General features: G+C 38.2%; 4 protein-coding genes across 5 annotated transcripts; 2 read left to right on the top strand and 2 right to left on the bottom strand.

The window, feature by feature from the left end:
* Positions 1-1215: 1215 nt before the first annotated feature.
* On the top strand, positions 1216-4429 carry LOC149406010 (E2F transcription factor-like E2FF). The gene is made up of 11 exons (XM_089608044.1): positions 1216-1543; positions 1628-1695; positions 1874-1926; positions 2029-2106; positions 2203-2253; positions 2413-2500; positions 2664-2731; positions 2822-2894; positions 2972-3033; positions 3145-3553; positions 3851-4429. The coding sequence occupies exons 1-11, from the start codon at positions 1455-1457 to the stop codon at positions 3952-3954; spliced, it is 1143 nt and encodes a 380-aa protein (XP_089464170.1). The 5' UTR covers positions 1216-1454; the 3' UTR covers positions 3955-4429.
* Positions 4430-4696: 267 nt separating this feature from the next.
* Positions 4697-7609, top strand: LOC149406009 (seed maturation-like protein). Its single transcript, XM_089607850.1, has 5 exons — positions 4697-5224; positions 5308-5557; positions 6721-6819; positions 6939-7147; positions 7395-7609. Exons 1-5 carry the CDS (start codon positions 4785-4787, stop codon positions 7468-7470), a joined length of 1074 nt encoding a protein of 357 aa, XP_089463976.1. The 5' UTR covers positions 4697-4784; the 3' UTR covers positions 7471-7609.
* Positions 7610-9257: 1648 nt separating this feature from the next.
* Positions 9258-10591, bottom strand: LOC149406008 (putative galacturonosyltransferase-like 10). The gene has a single exon (XM_089607930.1). It carries the CDS (start codon positions 10498-10500, stop codon positions 9445-9447), a length of 1056 nt encoding a protein of 351 aa, XP_089464056.1. The 5' UTR covers positions 10501-10591; the 3' UTR covers positions 9258-9444.
* Positions 10592-12927: 2336 nt separating this feature from the next.
* SNL2 (SIN3-like 2) lies at positions 12928-20148 on the bottom strand. 2 transcript variants are annotated; one of them, XM_089607760.1, is made up of 22 exons: positions 19863-20148; positions 19246-19437; positions 18980-19160; positions 18795-18893; positions 18540-18710; positions 18166-18457; positions 17831-17967; positions 17590-17665; positions 17455-17484; positions 17127-17320; positions 16886-17040; positions 16506-16633; positions 16141-16395; positions 15559-16065; positions 15402-15460; positions 14733-15299; positions 14548-14648; positions 14320-14458; positions 14083-14232; positions 13829-13989; positions 13583-13694; positions 12928-13336 (listed from the first exon to the last, which is right to left on the bottom strand). In XM_089607760.1, exons 1-22 carry the CDS (start codon positions 19934-19936, stop codon positions 13202-13204), a joined length of 3915 nt encoding a protein of 1304 aa, XP_089463886.1. In that variant the 5' UTR covers positions 19937-20148; the 3' UTR covers positions 12928-13201. The 2 variants fall into 2 exon arrangements, with proteins under 2 accessions (XP_089463886.1, XP_089463920.1); XM_089607794.1 differs by having other exon boundaries at positions 14733-15296.
* Positions 20149-20850: the final 702 nt, after the last annotated feature.

Genomic DNA, 20850 nt, shown 5'->3' with positions numbered 1-20850 from the left:
TGGAGGCGGTTTGGGCTCGGAGGAACGCCGTGATTTTTCATGGCGATGAAGAAGATGAAGTGTCGACTCTAAGGTTTATTCGTAACAGAGTCGCCGAATTCTGTGGCGTGTCCGAGGCTCTGCAGGTGGGGTCCTTTGTTCGGCTTTCGTCTCTGTCCATCGGTGGAAACCTCCCGATCCAGGTACGATCAAAATCAATGTTGATGCGTCTTTCCATAGTGGGAGTTCGGCTGTAGGATTTGCTGCTAGAGATGAAAATGGCTCTGTACAATGGTTGTGGTGCTCGAAAGTGGTGGCGGGGTCGGCTATGGAGGCGGAGCTTTTGGCGGTACTTGAGGCGGTTCTGTTGGCTAAGGACTTGGGCATTCCTAGAGTTCTCTTTGAAGGAGACAATCAGAGTATTATGGAGGCTCTTAGTCAGAATCTTCTTAGTCTCAATTGGATGCTTTTGCCTGTCTTAGATAAAATACAAGACGCCCTGGATATTTTTGAGTTTTGTTCTTTTGTTTGGACTCCTAGGTTGTCGAATGGTTTAGCCCACGAGTTGTGTCGATGAGCGAATCAAAGTGAATTTTCGGGTTATTGTATTCTAAGGGATCTCCAGCCCCTTGTGCGGGAGAACATTTCGGCTGATGCCGAGTTCGAATGAGAAGTAAGGGGTGCTCTTTCCTCTCCGTGGCACCGTTTTCGGGGGCGGAATGTTTTAGGGGGGTCTCGTTGAGTTTCAAAAAAAAATATCAATGCCCAATTATGTGCTTCAAGATTTTCAAGAGGTCTTCTTTCCCATAGAGTAAACGGTGTTAAGAATTGCATATTTAATGTCAACAAATATAAAGTTCAGAGAATTTTTAACGGTAGATACAAGTTAGGGGAAAAAAAAAAGAAGCAAAATGTCAAGGACTATTTGCATTAGTTGTTCTAACAAATTAATGAAGTAAAGAACAATTAGTAAGATTAAAGAGCTAGGGCAAGTTGAGTTGACTACGACAATCACTTGATATCGGGCAGGCCTAAGAACACTCAATTGGAAAACGGGCCCATAAAGAAAGCGTAAAGAATCCGCTTCCCAACTAATCATGAATTAGGAACACCAAATACCGAAATTACCCCTCAAAGTACCGAGCCACAACGAGGCGCGATAAGTAATTCAAGGCCCAAACCGCGCTCGCAGATCTCAATTTGAATTCCCGCGCTCAGACTTGTAATTAACTCGGCGATTCTCTTTTTCTTAATAATTAGCTCGTCAAAGCTTGGTTGATTTCAGAGGCCAATAACAAACAAACATTTCAGATCCAAAGAAATAAATGTTTTCTTATTTATTTATTTAGATATATATATTTTTGTCTCTGCTTCGATTAATCGATAGCCCGCCAAAGTATCGTCTTCTTCTTTAGATTTTCAACACTGTTTCTCTTTCTCTTTCTCTCTCTTTCTGGTTCGTCGTTTTCTGGGGAATGTCTTCTGTGGTTTCTCGAGAATCCGATTCCGCTAAACCGAGCGCTTATTGTCGCAAGGAAAAATCTCTCGGGGTTTTGTGTACAAAGTAATTTTATTTTTAGTTCACGAGCTTGGTTTTGCAAATTTGGTCCTGTTCTCTCACTCTTAATCGTAATTTTTTTTTTACCAGTTTCTTGAGATTGTACGACCAAGAAGATGCGAAAACGATCGGACTAGACGATGCTGCGACTCAGCTAGGTATTGGTCCGATCTCTCTTGTTATCAATTCTCTCCATTGACTTTGTTTCATTTAGGTCACGGACTAACTTTCTTGTACAGTAGAAAGATATTTTCTCTGCAGCAAGAGAAAAGACGAGGCTCGATTTGTTCATGTTAGGAATGAATTTTTTTTTTTTTTTTTTTTTTTTTTTTACAGGAGTCGAGCGCCGTCGAATGTACGACGTTGTCAATATATTGGAGATTGTTGGAGTAATTCCTCTCTTTTTATAAATTATTATAAACAAGTATCTTGTGAAAACGTTTTGTTATTCATTTTACTGATTGAGTTGTTTGGTCTATAATTTTCGATAGGTTGTAGCAAGAAAGGCAAAAAATCAGTATTCTTGGAATGGCTTAGGAGCGATACCCAAGGCTCTAGAGAAGCTGAGAGTATGTCTATTTCATAAAGATATATGTTTGTCTGTTGATTAATATGCTATGGATTTGGGAGTTCTGATTCCAAGTGTTTTTCATTTGCTCTTACAGGAAGAAGGTTTTAGAGAAAACTTCAGTGCTTCCATTTGCTTCAGTACTAGAGTACGTACATATAAATAAACCCAAGCATTTTCTTTCAGAAAGGTTTTTGGTGAATTACTGGATTCCAATTGAACGAAAGAATCAAGAATTACACAGTTACATATTTCAATTTCTTGAATGTGGATTTTGCTTATACTTTACTTGTGTTATTGCAACCAGGTTTCGAACGACGACGAGTATAAAACACTTATCGGTCTGAACCTAAGAGGAGATGTGGAGGACAGTTCTTCCGGGTCGACTAAAAACAGTAATCTAATTTCCTTTCAAGTTATCATATATCATATCGTTTCACTTGTTACCAAATCTTCTATCCCTGTTAGATACAAGTTGCACTTGCTTCAGCACAACGGATATAAGTGTGTAGCGTTCGTGATCTAACGAACTTCATTGACTTTACGCTCGTGGATCAGGAAACAAAAGAGACAAATCTCTCGCGCTTCTCACCCAGAACTTCATCAAGCTTTTTCTCTGTTCAGAAGTAAGTTGATGATCCACGGCTATACTATTACTATCTACCGTCTATCTGTGTCAAAGACCAACTCACTAACACTCCTTTTTCATTGTTCAGGTGGATTTCATTTTGCTTGAAAACGCCGCAAAGGCATTGCCGGGTGATGCGGAGGAATCCACGGCTCTGAGAAGTAAATATACTATCCCAAAGCCTCTCTGTCTATAAACTTCACAGCAAAATTAACTTTTTGGGTGGTGTGATTTACAGCCAAGGTTAGACGGCTGTATGATATTGCGAATGTTCTATCTTCCATGAATTTGATTGAGAAGGTATGAGAGATTTACCCAAAAGAAATACTCTTCACTTCGTGGAACCATGTTAATGCTGTATTTCTCAACATTCCCTTATTTTTTGTGACTTATTTATTTATTTATTTTCAGATTCGCCATCCCGATAGTGGGAAACCAGCGTATAGGTGGTTGTCTCTGGGAAGAAAGCCAAAGACCGAAATCGATTCGGTCTCTGCTTCGGACGCGAATCTCCCTAGACAAAGAGGGTTCGGGACCGACATAACAAACTACAATTTCAAGCGAAAAAGAGACATCACATTCACCGGCGAGGAATCAAGCGGGCAAATCACGAAGGCCTTGGCTGAGGCTGGGCATGAATGTTGCGACGGAAGAGAAGTCAAACAACAGGCCGTGAAACACTGCTCAACGACGACGACGAGCGTCGAGTTCGGTCCCTTTGGGCCGGTGAGAGCAGAGGATAGAGGAAACAAGAGAGCAAGGCAGATTCAAGACTTGGAAAACCTGGCTTCTTCTTATCGCCCTCAGTATCGCAACCAAGGTACATAGAGAACCATTACAAGGATTGAAACATTTTAGTAAATTCCCTGTCATGTTTCAAAACGCTTCACCAAAACATTTACAAGGGTTTGAAACATCTGTGTATTTTTATATTAATTACTTAATGCCATTCGGAGGTACATATGTGATGGCCTTACAAACCTTTAGCTCAAAATCTATATTTCAAGCTTCATGTTTGCCTTTGAACAGTTCACTGCACCTAATGAAACTCTGTATACACAAACTGGGTTGATCTTTTTTTTTTTTTTTTTTTTTTTTTAAATACTGAATTTGGCAGCTCTGTGTGACCTATTTGCTCATTACATGGAGGCTTGGAAATCGTGGTTCGTCGACGCTATTGGCTCGCAACAGATGCCACAACCACAACACTTGCTGAGTTAGGGATTTTCTTTTTTAAAACATAAAAGAAAGGAAAAAAAACCGCTTAGGAGTTAGGATGATCAACTTCGCAGTTGATCTAGATTTTTTTTTTTTTTTTTTTTCATGATACCACACCTAGACAGACTTATTCTCTTTTTTTTTCGTGGAATTTTTTCTTCTTATATTTCAGTGTACGTAAAAATACAATTTTTTCATGCCAGTACAAAATGACTATGGCCAATAAGTATTTATTGAGTCAAATAAATGTCGACAGTCAACTTTCGAGCTCCTGAATCTACAATTGGTTAGTTTTGGCGATAATGTCGTTTTATCGTCATGTGTCGTTCTATCTTAACTCTGAAGAGATCGTCTTTTTTTCCAATATCCTTGAAAATTTTTGCAAATTCTTGCGCCACAATAAAAGACTAAACTGGATTTATATTTGGATGAACCATAAAAGTTTCTTTCCTTGTCCCGTCGGAAACAAATCAAATAATACAAAAGTCCTCTTAAGTGATAGCCTTGAGGCTAAACAACAATTCATTTATATAATAAAAAGATTTCTTAAAAAATCGAGAAATCTTGTGGCAAAAACACACCTATAAGTTATAACGATCTCTGTACTCTTCTTAAGCGTCACTTCAGTCCCACAATAGTCCCCCCAAGATTTTAATGGCGAATCTGTAATTCCGCTTCCGCACAAAGGGCACAATAGTCATTGACGTGATAAAGAATAGATTCCAACCAAAGAAATTTGCGTTGTGTGGTTTAACTGTTTAAGTGGCTGACTCTTATACACACGAAGTTAGAGAGAGAAAGAGCGCTAAGCTCTCTTCTCTTCTTCCTCGTCTATGGCGTCAACAGCTCGGGCTTTCGTACTGTCTCGCTTCGCCGATATATCATCTCTCCGGCCACGGCGGGCTCTCCAATCGCCATCCCCACCGGCGTCGCAGATTTCGCTGCAACGGCGTCGTTTGGCCAAGTCTCCGTCTTCCGGGAAGGTCACGTGCCTAATCTCCGGCGTAGACGGCGGCGGAGTCTCCGACGAGTTCGTTTCGACTCGGAGGTCGACTCTGGACAGAGGATTCTCCGTCATCGCGAATATGCTGAAGAGGATTGAGCCTCTGGACACCTCCGTTATCTCCAAGGGCGTTTCCGAATCCGCGAAGGACTCGATGAAGCAGACGATCTCCACCATGCTCGGATTGCTTCCCTCCGATCAGTTCTCGATCACCGTCACCGTCTCCAAAGCTCCTCTGGATCGCCTACTCGTCTCGTCCATCATCACCGGGTAGGGCGAGATTGAATCTTGGTTTTCGGTGCTTTGTATTGGTTCGCAAGATAAATTGAGTCTATTTTGGAAAATGATTTTAGGTATACGCTGTGGAACGCTGAGTATCGGATATCTCTCATGAGGAATTTCGAAATTCCGATGGAGTCTCCGGAGAAGTTGAACCAGCCGAAGCAAGATGGGGAATCGGAAGGGAAGGGGGTTTCCGACGAGAGCGATGAGACTACGATTGAAGATTTCGAGATGACGAGTCCTCGGGTTTTCGGAGACTTATCGCCAGAAGCTTTGAATTATATTCAACAATTGCAATCAGACTTATCGATGGCCAAGGAGGTAACTAAATCTTGGAGTTTTGTTCTTTGAGTTGTTTCTATTGAAATGTTGCATTTAATCGAGGAGGAGATTATCCAATTTCACTGTCAATGAGTTCATATATATATCTTCGTTTTTCCTTTCTTTTCTTTTCTTTTCTTTCAGTACCCAATAAAGGATTGGATTTTCTATTTCTAGTGCTCGTATGAATGAGATAATAGGCCAGTTCATGATATAATCTCCTGAAGTACTGTTCATTCACTAATGCTCTATGTCGATAGTTGGTAGAGGATAGAGAGTGCTCTGCTCATAATAATTTGGTTTGATCTTTATCTTTTAGTATCTCTCTATGTCAAGATACCTGGAACGATGATTCAGTAGTAATAGTTGCTACTTTTCTAATAGTTTGTTCAGGGAATCTATTGCACATTTGCTTTTCTTTCTAACGTTTTCTAGAGCGAAAGGGTCATATTAAAGTCAAGAAATTAACCCTGGGAAGTTTAGGGTTTTCTTAACTTCTTTAAGACCTGATCTTTGCGATTTCTATTTAAATTCTAAACAAATCTTACATATATGAAGTGCTTGTGCATTATCAGCTTTTTACATAGTTTAAGCATCTCTAGTTTTACGTATACATCTTTTGACTAGTGTGGCACGGCAATGTTTACTGCGCTTGTTTGAGTTGCTTAGTTCGTCCTCTCGTTGATTTATGGATGAAGATTTAGTTAATACAAATAGGTAGGTTTCAAAGCCTCGCTTAACTTCAAAAGCTTCCTTTTTACTATTTGGCATCTTTGTTTAGACTTCTTTTTCATGGACCATCTAAAAGCATTTTTGGATTTTAGAAAAAACATTATTTTCATAGCGCCTTCTACAATATTTAATGCCGGAATTTGGTCAATATTTAGAAAGTAATGTGCCTTTTTTTATTACTCTTTTTCTTCTTCTTCCATATACTACAAGCACAATTGTTTCCCTTTATTACCTTCTACTTAGTTTTTGGAGATTACATGATGTGTTATAATAACTGTCATTACCACAAATTTCTATAGCTTGTTGCTATTCTCTACCCATGGATTCTTGGCTCTTTTAGTTACCTAACTTCACGTATTTTTATTGGCTTCAAATTATATCACATATTTAGGCTGCAATCTGAGAGATGTACTTTTTCTGTTGTTGTTCAGGAGCTTCATGCTCGGAAGCAGGAAAATACACGAATCCAATACAGCACCGAACATAGAAATGATCTGTTGGATTATCTACGGTCTTTGGATTCTAATATGGTAACAACCTAAGAATTCTCTCACATATTCTGTTCTTGCCCAGAATTTTATTCCGCTGAAAACACGAGTGTAGACACGATATATGTGAAATTTAATTTGGTTTGTTTGACTTTGGATAGGTGACAGAATTGTCCAAGCCATCATCATTAGAGGTTGAGGAAATAATTTACCAGCTTGTTAAAAACATATCTCGGAGATTTTTCAAAGACGACAGCGAAGCGAGTTTCATTGAAGACTCGGTCACGGCGAACCAAGAAAATATGTCCGATGACTCGTGCGACGACACCGTAGGCACTGAACGCGATTATCTAGCGAAGCTGCTTTTCTGGTTAGATTCTTCTCATTCATTATTAAGATATCAATAATAATAATAATAATAATAATAATAATAATAATAATAATAATAATAATTATCGAAAACAAGCCCATCTGTGTTCTATGAAGATGTTCTCATGCACAAGGGAAAAATCCCACATGGTTTCATGTTCTCACACATGTGGGCATTTTCATTGATTGTTTGATTTCAAACTATCCTTGAAATGGGCATTAATTTCTGGTTCTTCCTTTTTTGGCAGGTGTATGCTATTAGGTCATCATTTAAGAGGCTTGGAAAACAGGTTACATTTGAGCTGTGCTGTTGGATTGTTATAAAGTTGGGAAAAGTGAGAGGACCTGTATATTCTACTTTTTTTTTTTTTTTTTTTTTTTTGGGTTCACCTGTCTATTTATTTATCTAATTTCCATCTTAATATAAAGTTTAAAGAAAACCATCTGAGGTTTAGTTGATTAATCGTCACAATATGACATTTTGGGTTCCTTTGTTTAAAAAATCATCAAGCACAATGTTGCTGAGTTTTCACGTTGAACATGGCGTTCTTGTTGGTCCAAGTACAGCAAAGCATTTACGAGATAACATAAGTGTCAGCGAAGTTCAAATAAAAAATTTAAAAAATTAAAATTTGGTGAGGGGTATCTACGAATTTTGGGTGTATTGTGCCTTTATTTTTATTTTTTTGTGACGGAACAAAAGTGTCACTTATTTGTCACTTTTGCGGTATAAATTTTTCAAGGCTCTGTTGCATTCATTATTATTTACTACATCTTTTTTGAAGTGAAACAACAGTTCTCAAAGTAAATGGCTTGAAAATCAGGACTTCGTAATAACGTCCGCTTCATCGTCTTGAATATCAGGACCCAAATCATATATATGCTATATAAATTTATAATCCTGTTTTACAGGATTCTTTGATTAATATATAGTTCAAATGTGGTGTACTTCAAAGGAAAAACAAGTATGCAAAACAGAACCAAGCAACAATTATTCATCGATGATTTGATTCCAAACCTCCCATGTTCTCCCCCCCAAAAAAAATGTATAAATAAAATATGAATAAATCTCTCTGTTTTGTTAGTAGTTTATAGGAAAAATGGCATGAACTAGCCAATTCAAACTATGATTTTTGCAAAATAGCCATAGTTTCATTAAGTTAGCCAAAATAGCCACCACTCTCTGCAGACCCTCGATCGCCTCGCCGCCGGGGATTCTGTCGACCGGGAGGACCATCTCGACTTCCATGCGCAGCACCGCGGGGCCCGGTCGCGGGCGGTGGTCGGCCATGTGGCGGGCGGCGGCGACTATCTCGCCAGCGAGGGAGGGCAGGAGCTCCGGCGACGAACCTTTCCAGCGAGGAAGCCCGCCTCGTCGCCGTAGCGTGACAGAGAGTCGCGAATCTCCGTCGATCTCCTCGCCTTCGCCGCCGTGACGGAGAGTCCGACGGGAGGTAAGATCTGTGCGATTGCGGTGACTGGAAGGAGGTCTGAGAAGAAGAAGATCGGAGAAGGTCGAGGATTAAATTTTAAGGCTGAATAAAATCCCTGGACTAAATTAATCCTGCCTGAATTAAATTTAATCCCGATATCTTGTCTGGATTAAATTTAATCCTGCCTGGATTAATAATCGCAACTTGGCTATTTTGCTTATACTTGATAAACTTTGGCTATTTTGCAAATCCTTAAGTTCTATTTGGCCATTTAGCCGCTTGACCCTAGTTTATATATATATATATATATATATATATATATATATATATGTGTGTGTGCGCATATTTACAGCTGTATATGAATGAATAGAAAGACAAACCAAATAATAATCATAATAATAATTAAAAATGCTAAAAGATTTTCTTTTCCCTCCGTCCACACATAGAGATGGAATAGTCTAAGCTGTCATATTCATTTTTTTTTAATCAAACATATTCTCTTTCTCTTGTAGTTGTAAACTTGTATGTTGGGACTTACATTCCCTATGAGGTCTTCCGTTAAATTAATTGTATAACTTATGACCTATATAAATTCAAAATTGTGTAATGAATATATAGCTGTAATATTCGTCAAATTTAGTATAGTTCAAAATAAAAATTAATGATTCCAAAAAATAGTAACGAATGAACACAATATTAATAAATCTCTGTGTTGTAAATTACAACATGAATATCTATATCCCGCTAGCCTTCAAAAAAAAAAAAAAAATCTATATCCCGCTCTGCATATTTACAGCTGTATTTTGGACGAATGAATAAAGAATACCACAAAAAAAAAAAAAAAAAAAATGAAATAGAACAAAAATCATTGTGTAAAAAGATCGTAAGGGGCCCACAAAAAGTCAACTGGACAAGGTTGACCGGATTGAAGCCTCACCCATGGCTTCCCTTTGCCGCTCCAATGGAGCAAGCTCACCGGACCAGGGTGGAGAGATCTGCAGCTATTCACCACGTTATCGCCGCCGAGGCCGTGCTGGTTCCACCGGTGATCGATCGGCTCGATGTCTCCGGCGAACACCAGAAGGAACGGAGGTAGAGATCCGAGGTCGTAAATCCTCTTCCTCTCCTTCTGAACCCTCATCCAACCCTCGATCTCCGCCGTGAAGCCTCTCTCCCTCCACCGCGCCAAGTCCATCACCATAACTCCCGTGTTGAAGTAGCACGGCTTTTTCCCGTCGAAAACCCCCCGGAGCTCGCCGTCCGACCAAAACTCGCCGGTGAAGTACTTCTCGAAATCGGCCTGGCAGTACTCCGGCGCGGCGACGGCTCTGGAGCCGGAGAGCCTCACGCTCCAGAGCTTGGCAATGTCGTCGACGACGAGAGTGTCGGAATCGAGGTAAATCACTCTCTCCACGCAATCGTCGAGGAGATCGGCGAGGTAGCTCCGAGCGTAGTTCAGCGGCGTGTCCAGTGCTTCGCGGATCGAGGAAGAAATGAGATCGGCGACGATGGAGTCCTTGAATACGTAGAGCTTGAAGCTCAGCGAAGGGAACGTGGATTCTAGGGCTCGAGCGAAGCTTCTGGAATCGGAGGAATCGGAGGCCACGAAGTGGAAGAACAGAGACTCAGGGCAAGAGGCGTGGGTTAGGATCGAGTGCACCGAGGCCACGGTGCCTCTCATGTACCCACAGTCGATCGTCATTGCCACGTGGACTGCTGACTTGTCGCAGGAAGACGACGCGTCGTTTCTGTCCAGAGGCTTAGGGCAGTGAATCCAGTTCTTGAAGTGCGGTGCCTCGGAGAACAACGACTTGTCGGAGAGCTCATTATTCCCGGCGAATATTCCGTCGGGAATCGACCGGGCTTCGTTCGCCGGGAACTGAGAGAAGCAGAGAAGTGCCACGAAATAGACTATCACCATCTTTGCTTTGAAATTGAAAAAACAAAAAATTGACAGAAAAAAACTGAGAAGTGAATATGAGAGAGAGAGAGAGACAGGTGTGTATACTTATATATGCGTGTGTTAATAAGAATAGAGAGATATAAAAAGGAGATTTACGCATTGAATTTGAAAAACGTAGAAGAATCAAAGGTAACGCGTCAACGTGTTTATTTTATTTATTTATTTTAATTTGTTTTCCTTTATGGTAAACGAAAAAACGCGTTTTGTAAGAGACGAGAATGGTCCGGCGGTTTGAAATGGGTCGTCTTATTTTTATTTTTTTTGGACCTTTATGGAACTTTCCAGCTGGGTTTCGGTAATTGCTAGAATAGTATTATTACAATAATATTGTATATTATAGTTATGGGAATAATAGGTGAATGAATTATGAAATAAGCATATATTCATTTAATTATTTAGGTGGAAAGAAAGAGGAGAGAGAGGACGTGGTTTTGAAGCGGAATGAATGATAGTTTAATATTTAATGCTTAGGCGTCCTAATTAACAGACGTAATGACATGTGAGTGAGTGACCACATCAACATGTTAATATGCATTCATAAATAAGACTATAGTTTGGTATCTAATAATTTTTTGCGTCTCGAACTAAACAGCGACAGGCGAGAGAATGAGTATATTTGTGGTCATATAGTCATAGATGTCACTTTCATTACGAGTTAGAAAACAAATTTATTGGCTGCTCTTTCAGGAAGATAAAAATATATAATTAAATAATGCGGCTGCTACTAAGGAAATTTACGTTGTCTTTTTGGAAAAAAACTGGCTAATATATTCACACTTAAACAGCTATTTTTTTTTATTATTTAATTTTTGTTTATATGCTATAAAATTGCGTCATGGAAAAATTGAGAGAAATTCTCTATAATCCAACGACTAGAAAGTTGTGCGAGGGTTGGGTTGGTGATTTCAGCCTGCGAGATTAGATAAACGATTATTAAGTTGCTTGGTATGTGCGTTTGTTTAGTTTATGGGGTTGATGATTTATCAAAGTAATTTTCTACTATTTTTAGTAGTCAAGTTTATTTTGGTAGTTTTTTGTGTGTGTTTTGATATCATATTACACGTCATGACCGTTATTACGCATATGAAAATCAGTCCATGATCTTGTAATATGCGTTGAATCAAATACTCCAAGAAAACCAAATTTAATGCATAAAAATTGCAATTCCAATTGAGCTCGAAATTGGAAAATAAAGTGTGATGATACCGCTCTAAAATTTAATATAATTTTTTATGAAACCCTAAAGGAAAATAATATTAAAAACTAGATAAAAATTGGCATAAAACTTTTAGTTATTGGCTTAAACAATATTGCAATAGCTAAGTCCCGGCTCTTTAGTCATACTCATTCATATTCAATTTCTACTAGTTTATTAGATTTCTTTAATCGTTGTCTCATATTCTGACGATAAAGTTTACATTTAACTACACCAAAAAATTGAGTAAGTTATAATAAAATAAAATAAAAAAACTTCAACATGAAAGGCTCGTTTACACTACGATGATAATCCCCGTCTCTCTAAATAGTGACCTCAACAGAGAGATATTACCACTTGGTCTAAGTTTGTTGGGATTTTAAGTGTCTTATTGTCACCGGGCTAGCTTTCGTAGTTATTGACGTAGTCAATGGTGGAGCCACACTAAAGAGAAGATCAATTTAAAAAAAAAAATTATTTTACATATAATTTTTTGTAAAATAATACGTACGGATATTTTCGATTTTCTATTTTCTATTTCCTCTTTCCCTTTTCATATTATAGAGTATATATATATGCATATATTACCGAGAAAAAACAGTTTGCCCTTCATGGAGTTTGAAACGCACGTGAACAACTGTTCAAGTGTATATAGTTGCCTTGGGCATCAAGTTAGAAGGTGTTGGCGTCATAGAAGAAGAAACAAACCCCTTTTCAAGTTTCCTTGAAACTAAATAAATAATAATCAAATGTAAAAGCATGAGAAAGGGTGTGACCAAATATAACCACGCGTCTATGAATTCATCAAAGGGTCCAAAATTTCAACTTAATACAAGTTCTACAAGTATTACCAAATACGAAAAGTTGGCTGCTATTGCTTATGGAAATCAAGCCGATTTTGTGTACCAAAATAATCTGATTTGCCAACCTTGTTCCTTTTATTCATCAAGGTTTCAGCTTCTTTTCTTTCAGTTTGTCATTGATCAAATTGAATCAGCACATTGGTTATTCATATCCTCAAGCCGAGGCCATCTAAATTCTAGTCCATAATGTAATAAATAAATAATAACTATAAAATCTTTTTTTAGAAATCAGGGCAAGCTAATTTTTAACCGTATTAAGAATATTTATATAAAAAAAAGCCATAATTCTTATCAAGGCTAGGGGAAAAAAAAATAGAAACAACAATATAAATAAACACCTTTTTCTACAAAGATACCTTACAGATCATCCTTCTATACAAATAAATAGCTTATAGACCATCATCCATAAAGCCAGTGGCTTCCTAAGTAAAACCAAAAAATGACACTTGAGTTGTATCTCTACATATTTTAAATAAAGTAAATTAGGGAAAGAAAAAAAAAGATACAAACAAGTTACACTGTGATTCGCAACGGGCTTCTCCATTTCAGCTCCGTCTTAATTAGGACACTTTTTTTTTCTTCTGAGTCTATGATTAAATGTTTACTCCGAGTTTGATAAGAATTTCCGGAACTTCTGTACTCGTCGATCATTTTCCGATGATCCCCCGTCCAATGATTTCGACTTCTTCTTCGTTGATCGGAAGAAGTAATCTTCGGTGTCTAATATGTATGATATCTGATACACGCAATAGATCTCAGTTGCCATATTATTATGAGTAAAATCAAAATAATAAATAGGCACCCCTATAATACACAGAAACCAAATCATGTTTTGTTTCCATATGATGAGTTTTACTCTAGTACTACTTTCTTTTGCATTGACTTGCATTTTATTTTTATTCGGTTTCCTTCCAAAAGGACATCTAAGGCAAGTTATTACTGCTATTTATATAATATAAAAAAGAAGGGTGTGATTAAATACCTTAGAGGATGAGCAAGTCATCTTGCACTCTAAACCGTTGAGCACTTTTACACCTTCCATGGCCGCCGAAAAGGCCGAAGCTTCATCTAAACGTGAATATTTACGCTTGTTTCTGCAGATGCCATGTAGAGCAACTAAACGTCAATACAGCATATATAGAAAAAAAATAAAATTAATAATAAAACTAGACTCCTTCGGTAAAGTTATATAATTTCAAACATCAAGATGCTGAAATAGAAACAATACCTCTCGAGGCTAATGCCATTTTGATCCATTTTTTCAGAAAACGATAGGAAGTCGTCGTTTAGATAATCTGAAAAGTTGGGATCCATTGAAACTGCAAAGACCTCTGGTTTCTCACTCATGTTGTCCATCAGCTGTATGGACAACCGGGACGGGCTAGAGGACTATAAAGGAACATAGGAAAATAATCGTAAGATCAGGACCAAAAATTCTAGAGAGATGGATAGAGAGAAAGAGAGGTCAGATAAACAACTTACACATCCTAATCTATAAATATTTTCCTCGTGCAAAAGGACACGTGCGTTCTCAAAATATACTGAATCTAATATTCCAGCTTTCCGGGATTTTTCGTATTCATGCAACTGAACGAGCTTAATGTCCATCTCATCATTTGCCACGGCTTGAAGCTGTGGTAATAAAGCTATAGTTAGGATTCAAAACCTCGAAAGAAAGAAAGTTCAACACGGGACTCTTTTTTTCCTTTTTCTTTTTACCTGTTTGACCAACTTGAAAATCAGTTTGTCCAAGGTAAATAACACATAGGATTGGTTTCCGATAATGGCTCGACACTCGTCCTCAAACTTGGCATTATCATACGACCCGTCAAGCAAACTGTACAGAGCACTCATGAATCTGTATCGTACAAACAAACAAAAAGAGTTTAAGATCATATACCGTCAGTTATGAATCAAAACACGAAGAAAGAGCAAAACTTTTAGTACCTGATGTAAATATCTGGAGAACTAGCTTCCTTCGAGGCTCTCCATTTCGTTTCCCCGCATGCCGAATTCATTTTTGCCGACAGAATCCTTTCATAAAGGCTCTAGAAAATTCAGATACATAACACCTTCAGAACAATGAAACAAACAAACAGCAATCGGACCATAGTAATTATAAATTTCCTTACTTGGTGAAGCCTAAAAAGCACATAGAAATCATCGTTGCCGTAAAAGACTTGATGCCCTTTCCTTTCAAGGGCTGAAGCAGCCGGGTCATGCTTTGCCAGAGGCATCACAGACAAAAGAAAGCGCTCGGATTCTGGCAACGATGCGGATTCTCCTCCGGCCAACTGAGCTTCGGCGGTTCCGTCAGCCTCTCCTTCGCTCTCGGCCTTACAATCGACATCCTCTTGCTCGATGTCCTCTACTCCGTTCCCTTCTCTCGAGCATTCATCGCCTGCGGAGTCACTTCCCGAGACGTCTTGACCGCCCTCGGAAACATTTTCGCTGTTCTCATCATCAGGGTCTGCATCATTTTCTCGACCACGATGCTCTTCGTGGTTTCCAGATTGAACCCCATGGTCTTCGGAGACGACAAAGTTGTCCTCCTCGAAATCAGCAGTGGGCGATAACTCACCCTCCTCTTTTTCGGCTTTAGAGACGTCAAGAGATACTTCGAGCAAATTGCTAGCTTTAGCGGGTTCTCCTCCACAAACTCCATTTGATATGATAGTAGGTTTTGCAAGATCATCCTTCTGAAGCATGCAAAAATAAGTGAGACAAAAGAATTATTTGAAACCCACAAATCAGGTGATATAACTAATTATATCTAGCATTTAGATAAAGAGAAAACATACCTCTACCGAATCCAAGGCATTGGCATTTTCAACAGGTACAGACAGAGACGCAACAATACCTTGAAATTGAAAACAACGAGAGGGCACATAAGACAATGCAATCTTAACAACTAGAAAAACTGAAACTATGAAATGAACATTAATCAGAAATCCCAACCTGACACGACCTCCACGGTGGTTCTATCTTGACCAATTTCCGTTCCATTTGCCACTGGTGTATTCTGATTTAAAGTTTGATCCATGGGCACCACACGATCATTTGATCCACACAGTTTATCAGCAGAATCGGCATTTCTACGGTTTTTATCAAGTTGGAGAGTATCTTCAGTAGGACTTCCATCACTGTTTCCTTGGCTTGATGGACTAGAGTTTTCCTTAGCATCTTCAATGGCCTCTGGTCGGCTAGCTTGAGTAGGCATACCCAGGATCGGCTCCAAGAATGTTGAGTAAACTTTCATCACTTTATTCAACTGTTCTTTTGTTGAGCATATTTCTTCACATGAATACTGGATAAGTTTATACATGTCTTCGTGAATGCTAACATCTGCGTACTCATATTCCAGGTGTGGGGCTATAATTTGTTTATTTCCAGCGGCAAGTGTAAGAAGATAATCATCGTCTTTCTCTTTTTCATCTTTCACTTCCTTGATCTCAGCCACCAAGGCTGCATATAAAAATAATGGTTAATTGTATATACAAAACACTGACATTTACACATGACAAAGAATATTACACTTACATTTACTACTCAAGTTCTTCGAATCTTGTTGCTTGAAGTAAAAGCTGCGGTGATCAAGTGATTTGTAGTGGTTTTTGGCATATATTTCAGCCCAAACCTTGTTAAAATCTGAACGACACCTTGTCCAATCCTCTTGCTTCTGCTTCAGGCGAGTTAATATGACAGGTAAAGCTAGAGGTGGGTTTTTACGCAATATATCAACCACATCAAGACCGTGGTCACCGTATAAACGCTCAATGCACCTTAAATTCAAGGCTGCAGATCAGAAAGTTGGTGAGGACACGTCAGTTGGAGATACAATACTGAAAAACTTTTAAAGCTTGTATGTATTATTGCTTCATGATAGATATCACAAGGAAACAAACCTGTAAAGTGATCTTCAACTTGAATTGGAGTCTCAGTACTGATTTTGTTGTCATTGATGCTGTTCAGCAGTTCTTCTGCTCGCTTGGAAGCCGAGGTTACTGATTCTAATAGCATGTCCAATTCAAACCTAAAAACACAATCAGTAATTACATGGAAAAGTGTCAGAGAATCGATAAAGAAACTACAGTAGCATAACTCCCCAAGGAATTCCTACATGCAAATCATACTCCGACGAACAAATCAGATCATAATCAATGACAAAACAGAAAACAAAACACTATGGTCAACAAGGCATACTAATTAGCAAAAAAAAAAAAAAAAAAAAACTCATATTCATATTCAAAGATGGCTAAAAAAAAGGCAACTTTAAATTTCTTACCTATCATCTTCACATCGGAACAAACTTTCTTCATACTGATTCCTGCGCATATGTTTAAAAGAGTAATCCTCACTCCCTGAAGTCACAGAAACCCAGTAGTCATTCAAAACTCGAGCACCAAGCATCGATCTCTGGCTTGCCATAGGTATCGGGTACTGCAAAATGACAAGTTTCAATACATTCGTTTACATTATAAGACTGAGGTATGTAGACCAGAAAATATTAAAATAAATATGCATACGTCATCTGGCAAAAGACGATAGCTCGGAGTACATCGCCGGCAACTAGAGAGGTCGAGCTCCTGAATGGATTTTGCCAAATATTTCTCGCGGCTTTTTTCTTTTTCTTTACTTCCCTCAGCCTCACGCTTATGCTCTTTGTCTTTTTCTTCTCCCTTTAAAGGTCGGGTTAACTGAACATCATTGGATATCGATTCTGCAAGCATATATAACTTCTATCAGAGTTCACGAGTAATGGAAGAGGACTGATTAGATAAAAGAAAATTAGATTGATAAATCCATAAGGATTCTGTATATGACAATGCAAGATTTAAGGATGTGTCAACGTACTTTTGCTAATAACACCCGCAAGAAACCCATCTGCAAAAGCAGAAAAAGTCAGAAACACGATATAGACATGCGATCTAAAAGAGTGATTAAATATAATATGAAAACAACCGCTCGAGATTAATGCGTTAAGTTTACCAATATTCTCAGAACGCTCTAAGAAATCAGTAAATTCCTCCATAAGATCTGGAAAGTTTCCCAATAAATCAGACACCTGAACAGGATAAATACAAGAGAATGTATAATTATCCAAACTAGGGAAATGAAATTTATAGTCGACACTCTAAAGAAACGGCTTGTTTAGTGGCAGCACTGGAAGAAATAGTTCATGTTCCCATTGATAGTATATAATTGACTAATCATGGATAATTATTCATACCAGCTTTTGCAAATCACTCCTTATAATTATTCCATTGCTATAAATATGAAGGCACTTCAAAAATGTTTGATAGACATCTTGACTGCATAACCTCTCTTTAACTTTCTCACAGAAAATAAATCCCTGACTGTATATGCCTGAAAAAAAAAATCAGTGGCAGCACAATTAGCATTCGATATTATTAAAGAAACTTGACAAAATCATTAAACACCACACAGCATACGCTTTACCTGCATCGTATACTTACTAATAAACATTTCACACAGAAGTCATCCTAAAAAAAGGTGCACAAAACAAATTCACACTACTAGGCTCGATTAGAATTAAAAACTCACTCTTCAAACCATCTTTGTCATCATAAGAAGATGCATTAGCCGTTCCAGCAAACCCTTCCACCTTTCTCGAGGATTTCTTTTTGTCGTGTAGTCTTTGGATTACGAAATCCCCGTTCTTGTTCTCAGGTTCTCTATCGTCAAGGTCTCGGCTTCTTCTATCTCTGTTCTCCTTTTCGAAACGCTTCCTGTGCTCCTTGCTCAGTTTCATGGCCTTTTCATCAGCCAACTCTGGACGGTCAACACTAGGATCCCGGTCCCCGAGGGAAGTAATAATCCTATCTCGCCGACGTTGCTGTTAAGAGAGAAATCCACTAAGTACACAATACAAGCAATAAAAAAAAAAGCAGAATTTATATATAAGATAGTTGAATCACTTTGTCTGTATGCATTAAGCGCAGTGTGGGTGTAGCAGAGCTCCTTTCATTAAAGCGCGGAAGTGAGTTACGGCCAAATGCTTGTTGGGTTGACGGGGCCGCAGAATTGTCTGGTAAAAATCTCGTGAATTCATCAAGTAAATCTTGATGCTTGTGGAACAGCGTTGCAACCTGAGTTTAGAGTCACACAGATGACATTCATCAGTCAAAGAGGATACAGAAATATAATAAAATAATAAGAAGAATTGTTCTCACCTCCTCATAAACTGCCTTTATGTCCTTGAGCTCCTTTCTATACATATTCAAAATGTCCAGAAACGATTTATAAACACCATCGTCGTTTTGAAATCGCTTCTGCAAAACATTGACACACCAATTAAACTAGCAAATAAAAAATCGAAACTAAAAAAAAAAAAAAAAAAAACCACGCCAATAACCACCTTTATCTTGTTCACAAAACTAATAGCTTCGTCAAACTCAACCATCTTTTTCGGCGGCACCTCAGCCTCGTCAAGGGTAATCTCATATCCTTTCGGCAAAAAGGTATTGAACCCCAAAATCAGGTGAGTATGGCCTTTGAATAACTCCTTCACTCTTCCTATGACACCCGAGGTGTCGGTCCTAACATCACACCAATATAAAATTAATGAATAAGTAAAATCCAAACAAAGCTATAAAAATCCAATAGTAAGCTTGAAGAGGCAACCTTTGGGCTTTGAAATCCTTCATGACCTCGAGAAACTTGTCATATTTATCCTTTTGGTCTTGTAGCTGAAACATGTCCTTGACTTGTTTGAGATAGGTCAGTGCATCGTCGGTCGTGAGTTTCTGTGAATTAGCACCGACCACACTTCCTCCTCCTTCCCCTTCTGCTTCAGGGATCGAGGCCTGCCCGGGGCTTCTCATCGCACCAAAAAATTTAAAAAAGAAAAAAAAAATCATCAAGTTTCAGCCAAAATAACTTATGCACAGTTTCTCACCATCACACACAAAAGGTAATATATTTCGTGTGCTTCGATCCCAAATATAACCCATTCAATCACAGAACCGACCGTACACCACTCAACAATGCACAAAGCTAACACAAACCTAATGAGAAAAAAAGCAAAATGCGAGATTTCGTCCGTTACGAGCCCTAAGAAGCTATTTCATTCCCAAATTCGACGATATATTCTCTTACTTGTATTAAACCGAATTAATATGAAATTTCGAATTGTCATTATTACCGAACAGCTAGGTAACAAGGAGATCAATGATACGATCAAAGCAGGCACAAAATAGAGAGACAACGAACGAGCGAGAGAGAGAGAGAGAGAGACTCACGAATCTCCACGGGAAGCAGCGAAAGGGCGTTTGAAAAGAGCGCTAACGTAGACGTCGTCTCGTATTCTCTTCATTTCGGCGAGAAGCCAGAGCGTGTTCGTCGGAGAGGCGACGGAGATTTTCTCGGGCGAAGGAGCGAGAGAATAGCGACGAACAGATCTCCGGAGAGAGAGGCAGAGAAGGAGTGTAAGGGCTTGATCGCTCGCCCACAGACCAGGAAAAGAACGAACGCAAACCAAACTAAAACAAATAAAATAGAAATCGAAATCGAATGGACAGTTTAAATTTCTTCGTCTCTTATTATTATGATTATTGACATTTTATTTATATATATTTAGTTTTTGAACTTGGAAATATATACTCGGCTTAATATAGTGAAAAACTAAAAAGGGAAACAGTAAATGAAAAACAGTGCACACGGCGGTGAAGAAAATAAAAAGGTTTTGACCTTGTTATTGAGAATGAAACTTCTATATATTTTGATTTTTATTTATTTATTTTAGAAATACACCGTATGTAGTTTAAATGTGCGTATTGAGAGAAAATGTGGGCAATTGCAGTAAATGAAATGTTATGGTAACAAAAAAATTAGAAAAACATTTTCCCAAGCTTAATAACTTATAAGTAGTTGAGTTTTAATTTAGTTGGAAGTAGTTTAGCCTTTGGTGTATATATATATATTTTAAAGTTGAGTACCTTAAATTTATCTTTTAATTAGGAACAATTTAGTATTAACTTTTATTATTATTATCTGAGTAAACTCATAGTATGCCTATTAAACTACACGAATCTAGTTGTGAAGTTATACGTCTACTTGACATATTTACCCATTATCAGAAAAACATAGCTCAAACAAAATTGTCTTCTTTTTAATAAAAACAAGTATAATAGGCACATGTTAAAAACATTAAAATTAATTTAAAAGGCAATTAAAACCCTATTTCTAAACTAAACATGATAAATATTTAGATTAAAAAAATGTCCAACA

Source organism: Urtica dioica, chromosome 1, assembly GCF_054948205.1.
Source record: "Urtica dioica subsp. dioica isolate 48M chromosome 1, U.dioica_male_clone48M_v1_H2, whole genome shotgun sequence".
In the NCBI taxonomy this organism is placed as follows: Eukaryota; Viridiplantae; Streptophyta; class Magnoliopsida; order Rosales; family Urticaceae; genus Urtica; species Urtica dioica.
The sequence above is the reverse complement of the archived record's forward strand: the minus strand, read 5'-3'. Positions and strand labels throughout refer to the sequence as shown.